The 9,338-nt window shown below is 40.1% G+C and overlaps 1 protein-coding gene across 1 annotated transcript; it reads left to right on the top strand.

Annotated features, from left to right (window-relative positions):
- The first annotated feature begins 7,549 nt into the window (after positions 1–7,549).
- Positions 7,550–8,834, top strand: LOC141804675 (gastrotropin-like). The gene is made up of 4 exons (XM_074689258.1): positions 7,550–7,736; positions 7,861–8,036; positions 8,133–8,222; positions 8,701–8,834. Exons 1-4 carry the CDS (start codon positions 7,670–7,672, stop codon positions 8,749–8,751), a joined length of 384 nt encoding a protein of 127 aa, XP_074545359.1. The 5' UTR covers positions 7,550–7,669; the 3' UTR covers positions 8,752–8,834.
- Positions 8,835–9,338: the final 504 nt, after the last annotated feature.

The following is a 9,338-nucleotide window of genomic DNA, read 5'->3' as shown; positions in this document are numbered from 1 at the left end:
ACACACAGAGTCTCTCACACTCCTGCTGGGTGACACTGTGTGCACAAACAAACAGACAAGGTCACATTTTGTCTTTCACATGTTTAATTCCCTCTGTATGATTTTTCTCTTTCTTTTACACTTTAATACACACACACACACACACACACACACACACACACACACACACACTCACGTAGGCTTTAGTTGCATCACTGGTGAATTACCATGCCGTTCCGCGTTATTAAACATGACACTCGGCCCAGATAATGGAGCCTTTCTTCATCTCAATTTGGAAGGCTAATCTTATTGCTTTGATTAGCAGCAGCTTCATTTGCATATCAAGGCCTCTCCTCCTTTAATTCCTCCATCGCAAATCCCCTCTTTATAGCTGCAGATAAAAGGAATCTATCTATATGTATCTTTCTTTAGAATCTTTTCTTCTTTTCTCCTCTCTCCCCCTCTCCGGCTTCGTTAACTCTTGTTCATGCTCTTGTTTTTCTCGTCATCGCTCTCACTCTCTGCTCAGCCCTTTTTATTTCGCTCTGTCGTTACATACGTTGGACGATGCCACATCATAAAAGAGAACAGGCTTAGGAGGAATACAAGCGAGTGGACGTTATGGCTGGCTGGTTACTGATTGTCCAGGAGGATTCACACCAGAGGAACCGAGTTCAGAGAAAAGCGAACGTTTCAGCAAAAGTTTAAATTACAGCCGGCAATTAAAGTTAGCCTCGAGGTTACAACAGCGACAATAAACCCCTACGGCTGCACTTTGCTCACTCAGAGTGGTTCGATTCAGTCTGACCTTGACCTTGAAATGAATAAATACACTCAGACAGTGATTGGCTTTTTTTCTACATCTATGGCAGTCTGTGTGAAATTGAATTCTGGATGCAGGCACACACATGCCCAGTGTTTACGATAAATTCTGACAGGTGTATAACTCTACAGTATGGCCATACTGTGTGCGATCAAACACTATACCACTCCCAAACAGTGTCTTCCTCAACATGTGCGTTTTATATTGGTGTCATATCAATGAAGCTGTGGAGTGACAGTAAATAAACCTGGAAAGTGGAGATCAGCTGGAAAGACTTGACTCTTTGAAAAGTTTAATGCCAGTGCTTCATATACAGTGTGTGGTTGTGATGGGTAACATCTGGGTTTTGAGCTCTTTAAGGTGAACTTTGGTTGACACATGCAGACATAGAAGCTGTAGATTCAAGGATTTGATAAAAACTGACTAAGGTTTTTCCACATCAGTAATTTTACCACATCTCAACATTTTGTTGTCATACTTAGTATTTGTAAAGCCAGAACAATGTTTATACAATTCAATTTGCAGTTGTAATTGTAATCTTTGTACATACAGTCTCAGTTGGAGAACACTGAAGAATGGTATTAAGTTGTACATAATCTGCAAGATAAAGAGATTCCCTGTCACACACTGCTTTTTCACATATGCAATATACATTTGTTTTTCTTTTGTCAACAATCAATTAATCAATCAATCAGTCAAATCAAACAAACAAACATCCAGTAAAAGATTGTCTTAAAGGTCCCATATAATACAAAAATCACTTTATCACGTCTATTAGTTAAATTTGTGGGTTTTTGACCTTCCTCCCAGCCCACAAAATGTGATATTTAATGACAAAACCTGTATTAAGTAGTGCTTGTAAATGTAAAATCCTGACCTAAAACGAGTTGTTGAGAATTTCCGGGGTTTCCCAACGTCAGCGAGTCCCTTTTTTGAATAATCAGGAGCAAGTCTGACCTGATTGGTCCACCGGAGCAGATACCCCCAGACCCCCTCCCCGCCCACTCCTCTCCCCGCATCTGGGGAGAAATCTCTCCAGCAGCGAGTGTGGCTGTTTTTGGCTGTAAACAGCCACATGGTTCCATGCTCAAGCTTCCCATCTGAGAAGAAGAAAAAGTCTAAGTGGCTAGAGTTTATTTATCAAGGAAATGTGCCAGTTACACTCAGTAAAACTGTGCATGTGTGTGCTAGTCACTTCACGGCCGACTGCTTTTCCAACTTTGGACAGTACAACAGAGGGCTAGCGAATATACTGGTCCTGAATCCAGGCACATTACCAACTATCCACCAACAAACCTCGGACCCTGGAATGTGAGTATTTTAAATGCTGTGTGCTGTGGAGCAGATGCAAGAGCTTTTTCTCAGTGTCCCCCCTGTCTCTGTGTTAGCTTCGGGATGCTAACTTTAGCTGCGGTTAGCCTGTTGTTTTAGCCTGTAATGTTATGGTAAACAAGCTTCGCTGTTTTCTAAACATTGTGCACTCGGAGCTTGTGGCACCGCTCTCAGTGACGCTGAAGAGCGGGGCGGTATCAGTGGTGGCTCATTTACATATGAAGGTCACGCCCACTAAATCAGACCATTCTGAACAGAGGGGCTATGAGAGCCTGGAAACAATGCTGCTGTGCTTGATTTATTGGCTTTTTGGACCAAAACATGTAACTACCATTTCATGAAGACATCAATGATCCATATTTAACTGCAGAAAAGGAGCATGATTTGAGACCTTTAAACAAAGAAAGTTTGTTACACTCTGATCTCCATTCAATTCCAAAACAAACACACACCTTGCTAAAAACTATGTGCATCAGTGTGCTTGAGACCCCAGGCCAGAAGGTGGCATGGCAGCCCAATCAAAACAGATCCTCCTCATAGCATCTTTAGAATAGAATAGAATAGAATAGAATAGAATAGAATAGAATAGAATAGAATAGAACTTTATTTTCATTGTTACAAATACAACCAAATTGAAGTCACAGTAGCAATTAAGAAAACAAAAGTAAGAAAGTGTATAGAAAGACAGCGTGTCCATCATTGTCAAGTTCAGCCAGCCTCCACCTCCACAGGGTCCAGGACTGAGCTTCTTCAGTCATGCTCCATCTCTGTCTCCTGGATCCTGTCTGCTCACAGCAGGTGAAGCTCTTCCAATGTGGCGTTGGTGTCTGATGTCAGCTCTGTTAGCCATGTCTATGAATAGCATGATGCTACTCTGCCCTCTGGTATTCCCTCTGTTGCTGGGTTAGCACAGCTAGCTCCTCCATCTCATTGGAGATAGATCTTAGGTTCCCAATAATGATGGATGGAAGGACAGGTCCATGTCGTCACTTCTTAGCTCACACCTGAGAACCAGCACGTCATCCTCACCTCTTTCCACTCACCTTTTGGGAAGACATCAGGCCTTACACCAGTTAGCATTGACATGCTACAGGCTGCTAACAGCTGAGTTCACATGTAAACAATGCAGCCATGGTTACATGTAGGATCTCCAGACAAACACAGAAGGAAAAAGTAGTAAAAATTTCATTGAAGCCACAAAAAGTTTGGTGTCCATGGCCAGCCAGTCAGTCAGTGAGCCATACAAAGTAATGATCCACTCCGAATACAAAGATTACAAAAAGAGACAAAAAAATACAAGAAACGGACAAAGAAAAGAGAGCTGCTGCAAAAAGCAGCCATAGCCAACGGGGCGACGCCTGGCAACTTCAATGTTTCATTCATTATTACTTCCTTTTAAGTAAAGGGTTGGACCTGTTTGCATCAAAGTGCACAATGATGCATTACTGCATTATGCCTAAGTTCCTCGGAGGATTTACTTTACCTGCTTGTGAAACCAGTTGAGATTAACAGTAATTCCTCTTTATGTCCCACAAAAACGCCACAGTTTTATATCCACAGGCTTACTTCATGTTCCTCCAGTGGGGTTTTAGATGAGATAACTGACAACATGCTGTAAATGTACATATGAAGGTTCAAAGCAAGCTGAGAAAGATGAAAAGAAACATGAAATGTCCAGACAGTGAAAACATGTGCCTTACTAAATCAGTAAGAACAGCACATTAGTATTTGAAGTGAGACATTCAGCCACAATTATCAGAGTCTATGTTGACATTCTGTAGAGACAGACACAAGATGAGTCAGATGCACAGAGGACTCTCAAGACTTAACATCTGCAGCACCTTCTGTACATAAAACACTGTTGTAGCAACCAGGCAGTCTTCCTTAAAGATCATACAGCAGCTATATTACAGAGGACACAATGAGGTCATTGGGGTCAAAGGTAAAGTGAGAGCACACCACAGTGTTGAACAGTTATCTGTTGTAACACGAAGAAGAGCTGCAGCGAGGGGAAACCAGCACGTTAAATGTGATGAGAAGTGACTTTTTTAAACTGACCTCCTGTGTGAGAGTTTGTGTGTGTGTGTGTGTGTTTGTGTGTGTGTGTGTGTGTGTGTGTGTGTGTGTGTGTGTGTGTGTGTGTGTGTGTGTGTGTGTGTGTGTGTGTGTGTGTGTGTGTGTGTGTGTGTGTAAGAGAGACACAGTAAAAAGAGACAGTGGGCGTCTTTTATAGGATGTTGGCCAATATGATGTTTTATGTTTCTATAAAGAGCTCCAAGGCCGAGCTGACTTTTCATGGTTCAGAAATACGATCAGTGCTCGGTGAAAATGGCTGTATTGTGCGAGATCGAAGTTAAGTGCAGCATCAAAAGCTTTTACCTATTCACACTTTGTCAGAACTGAAAGCCTGAGGTGCTTCAGTCATGTAGTCACCTTAATGGACAATTTTCAGCCAGAGATGTGTACAAGCGGCATTATTCTGTAATTCTGTTAACAGTGCGGCTCTGAGCTGTGCTTTACTTCAAGGATTATTTAAGGCATGCTTGTTTTGACTCAATTTTGTTGTTTTTATTCAATTTGCTACGAGAAATGTACTGTCAGGAGGCTCACAGATGTCAGCACTCTTCTGTAGATTTAGTACGTCGGTGTCATTGATTATCTCCAAGGGCGCCAGTTTTCTTTTTTTCCAACAGCATGGACTTTGTTCTGTAGTAACAATAGGTTCATAGTTCAAGGCACATTAAGGTGAATGGATACACCTGAGGCCTGAAGACTGCCCACAGTTGAGCTATGACAGAAGATTGAGTATCTTACTTTCATAGGCAGGTGACGTATGTGTACAAACATCAAACAGGTGAAGTTTTATGGAATAAAGTACACAGTAAGCACCAACCTTGTCAAGAAATGAAGCTGACACAAAAGTTCTGTTTACTGCAGTACTTCATGTGGCCACTAGAAGCCTTCTGACAACCATGTTAAAATCCAGATTTACAGCAAAATCAAACTTTTTTACAGCTTGGTTTAAGAACAGCATTACAGTGATTTTGTGATTTTTGTATAAAAAAAAAAACAAAAAAAAGTTTGCTCCAGCATACTGGTACCATCTTTCCAGACTTTCAAAATCGAAGTTCCACACCACTGAGTAACCATCAGCAAAATCTGCTTTCAACCAAGGAAAATGTTCTCCTGCCTGTTTTAAACAGGCTATGGCCAAGGATCTTAACCCAAAAGCATCCAAAATAGCACAGTAATACACTTACTGGCAAATCAGAAAACTGACAAAAACAAACAAAAAACACCTCAGATTCTTGATTTTTCTGATGTATAGAAAATCAAATAACTATGTGCGCATGTTGCTGTGTTTCCTAATTTATTCCGTTTCCAATGATTCTGCCACAATCTTGGTTCAGCCATCCTGGGAGTCTTTAACAAAGAAATGTTAAAAATAATTTAAACGTTTTCTGAGTGACTGGTTTCATCAAAAATGCAACCCTTATTTGTTTATGTTTTGTTAATGAAGCATGAAACACGCAACTGTAAATAGTATTTGTTTATAGGAGACATTTCATGATCCTCCACCACCAGCACTTTAGGAACCACTGGATTACAACACAAAGTTTTACATTCAGTCTGTAATTACTTCAGATATCATTTTTAATCTGAGGACTTTGAATGTTAGTTGTTAAAACTGTGCTGATTCCGCACTACACAAACGAGATCTCTGACCCTCAAGGACCAAAGCTGATTGGTCAAAGGTTAAGTTTTAAAGCATGCTTGAGCTACGGTTGTATATCTAGTCACTTTCACTTCAATCAAGCTAAGTTAATGAGAAATCCCTGCCAAGTTACAGTCATTAACATAAGTACACTTCACACATCTTTACTGAAACATACAAATACACTTTAAAGCTACTGGATTCATTCTGTTAGTGAACTTTTAATTGTCCATGTTTTCAGTATCATAAGTACAGCTACAAAGAAAGAGAATTTGAGTGTGATTTATCAAGAATCGTAAACACACTTTTCTGAGTCAGGAACTGTGTGAATTAAGTCTAAATAGTGCAACAGAACAGACGCATTTTCTCACACCAGTTAAAATGTATTTCTGACACACATGCTTTCAGATTTTGTATCAGTAGAACAAAAAAAACCTGAAAACTGATGGAGTCTTGTCTCCTTCTGTCTTGAGTACTCTGCTTGTGCTGCTGTTATACTCTGCTATTTGAAAATATATACCGACCTGTGCAGACAGAGCTCTCCAAGTTCATGTTATTAACATGCCACAAGTTTTCTTTAGTTTAAACCTGGGCCAATATACTTTTTTTCAGAGAGCACAATGACTACAGTTAAAAGGGAGAGTGGGTAAAGGGTCACAGGCTTGAACTGAAACCAGAAGGCCTTGAACCATGGGGATTATTTAATGTATCCAGTAGGCTTGACCTGCACCCTTCTGGTCCTTAACACAAGAAAATCATGCTTGTCAGCACTAAGTAGCCTTTCATTCTTCAGTTTTAATATACTTTTTTTTTTTTTTTCATTTAATCAGCTGTTAATCTGTCATTAAATCTCATTTTGGCTCTGTTTGACTTGGTTATATTCAAAACGCTTTTATTTTGCAGCTGGTGCCTGCTGAAGTAGCTTTTTTAAGGGGCTTTGGGCCCTTGTGTTAAAGCACTTGTGGATAAAACAACCAAAAGTCTGGATCAGCCCATGTTTGTTTGTTGTTTTTTAAACAGGATTTCAAAAAAGTTTAAAAAAAATAGAAAACCAACGCTGCCCAAATCAAACTAATTAAATCTCATTCTGATTCACAGTTGCAGTAGTACGCCATGCAAAATGAAATAATAATTTAAACTGCACATTATCAATCAATGGAAAGTTTGGGCTTTCTGTTTGTTTGTTTTTTTATCATTTGCAAACATATGACCAATAAAAAGAAGCTTTTACTGTCTCTCTGGGTCTGTGTATTGAGAGGGTTTTCTAAAGAAGTTAAAAAACTTACCCAAGTTCCAAAAGACTGAAATGAGTCATACCAGGTTTCATCATGCTGACATTTTTCATTGCCATTGTTTGGATAAAGACCTTGAGTAGGTTCATGATTATCTTTTTACTGATCACACCATTCACAAAGTCAGATAACAATCTATCTCAAAAAGCTGGATTGTATTTCCAAACAAAGCTTTTTATTTGATTTCAGAGTGTGCGGCAGTAAAAGCGGAGTATAAAGACGTTAGAGGAGAGTTCAATGACCTGAAGGTGAGGGACCAGCTCGCCTTGATGAGCCGTCAGCATTTTACTCACTGCTCGGGAGCTCCATAAACACCCGTTTTCTGCGGTTATTGCCCTCTCCCTGTGAGCCCATCGTACTCATCATGTGTTATTGCTCTCAAGTGTCATCACATGCAGATGAGGGAGGTGGCCAGAGCTGTGCTAAAGGTATAAAAACAGGGAGCAGAGTGGTCTCAGTACCTTGCTCTTCCTTAAGCTTGCCTCAGCATCTCCACTTGCACACCTCCACCCACCAACTCTAACCACAATGGCCTTCGCCGGAAAATGGGAAACTGAGTCTCAGGAGGGATACGACGCATTCTGCAAGCTGCTCGGTAAGAACGATCAACTCTAACACCCTGTCGCCTATTAAAAAACAGAAAACTGTTTTCATCAACACTTAGGAGTTTCAGAATGTTGTTCTTTCATAGCCTCACACCTTTTCTCTCCTCACTGCAGGGATCCCTGATGACATCATCGAGAAGGGCCGTGACTACAAACTGATCACAGAGGTCACCCAGGATGGCGAAACCTTTACCTGGACCCAGGTCTACCCCACAAACGCCACAGTCACCAACAAGTTCACCGTTGGCAAGGAGTGTGACATGGAGACCATCGGAGGAAAGAAATTCAAGGTACCAAGCACCTGGAATTTTTTTTCACCTCTACCGTGTCTGAAAGTTGAAAGAAGTGATGAATGGATCTCTGACTGTTTATGTGTGTGTTTTCAGGCCACTGTGCAAATGGAGGGAGGCAAGCTGAGCGTGGCCTTTCCCAACTACGTCCACACCTCTGAGATCAGCGGGGGGAAGCTCATTGAGGTGAGTTCTCACATAGACTTTCAGCTCAACAATGGACATCTTTTTAAAAACACAGCAGGGATCATTTGAGTCAGCTTTTGATTTTGTATTTCATTAAGGTTCCCTTTAGCTTTTGGCAACTTATTGTATGCTGATAAGCCGGTCTGTGCCAAAAAAAAAAAAAAAAAACGAGACCAGTTTCTATTCTTTCATGTTTGTTTTCTTAATTGTGACAATAAAAGACTTAATGTATCACATTAAAGAATGTGTTTATTTGGCAATACATTAAAGTTAGAAATCCTTTTTTTTTTTGCATTTTTTTCAAAGTCTGGGAAAATGTCTTTCTGCATTTTTACATTGAAGGTGTTTATCATAAGCTAATCACATTTGTTTGAGCAACTTCTTAGACTGTTGTTTTAAAAAGCTGAATCCTTTGTATAAATAAATAAAGACATAAATTCCTGTCTTTAATGAACATTTTCTTCTCTGTTTGTTGCAGACCTCCAAAGCAGGTTCCGTTGTGCTGAAGAGAACCAGCAAAAAGATCTAACTGCTGCCTGACCTTTGACCTCTCAAACAGTTACAATGGAGACCTCAAAACTACAGCTAAGGTGTTCAATAAACTAAGAGTACAAACATGAACATGTGTCAGCCTTCTGTGTTCTGGTGAGATGAGGCTTTTAAAGGGTAATGTCTGATCTAAAGATGAATGATGAGAGAGAGTGAGAATGGGGGGAAAGCGTCTCTTAATGCTGCAGCTTTAAACTGAGTCAGAGGACCCAGCTCTGCAGGGACTGGCAGCAGGAGATGTATTTCAACACATTTCTCTCAGTTTCCTGAACTCGGATGGTTTCATCTGTGAAGCTCAGGTATGATTTTTTTACCCACTGTAGTTCATTCAAGTAATTCCTTTGCCAGAAGCAAAGCAAAAAGGAAGGAAATGTTATAAAGATAGACTATAAAATAGAGAGTCACTTGCTTTTTATTGATCCCCTGGGGGAAATTGCTTTTTGTAACAGCTATCCTCATCCAAAAAAGTTAAAACTATAGAAAGTATAAAATAAGTGTCAAAAAAAGTATATGTATAAAATTAAAGTATGTACATTTTACTATAAATAAGTGCTGTCAGGGGATTAA

Source organism: Halichoeres trimaculatus, unplaced genomic scaffold (genome assembly GCF_033239565.1).
Source record: "Halichoeres trimaculatus isolate MK-OKI-2021-1 unplaced genomic scaffold, fHalTri1.1 fHalTri1_scaffold_15, whole genome shotgun sequence".
NCBI classification, from domain to species: Eukaryota; Metazoa; Chordata; class Actinopteri; order Labriformes; family Labridae; genus Halichoeres; species Halichoeres trimaculatus.
The sequence above is the reverse complement of the archived record's forward strand: the minus strand, read 5'-3'. Positions and strand labels throughout refer to the sequence as shown.

Excerpts from the sequence above, each read along its gene's own strand:
- LOC141804675 (XM_074689258.1), top strand. The coding sequence starts at position 7,670 with ATGGCCTTCGCCGGAAAATGGGAAACTGAGTCTCAGGAGGGATACGAC. Across the intron at positions 7,737-7,860 it reads CGCATTCTGCAAGCTGCTCG|GGATCCCTGATGACATCATC; the intron begins GTAAGAACGATC and ends TCCTCACTGCAG. Across the intron at positions 8,223-8,700 it reads GCGGGGGGAAGCTCATTGAG|ACCTCCAAAGCAGGTTCCGT; the intron begins GTGAGTTCTCAC and ends TGTTTGTTGCAG.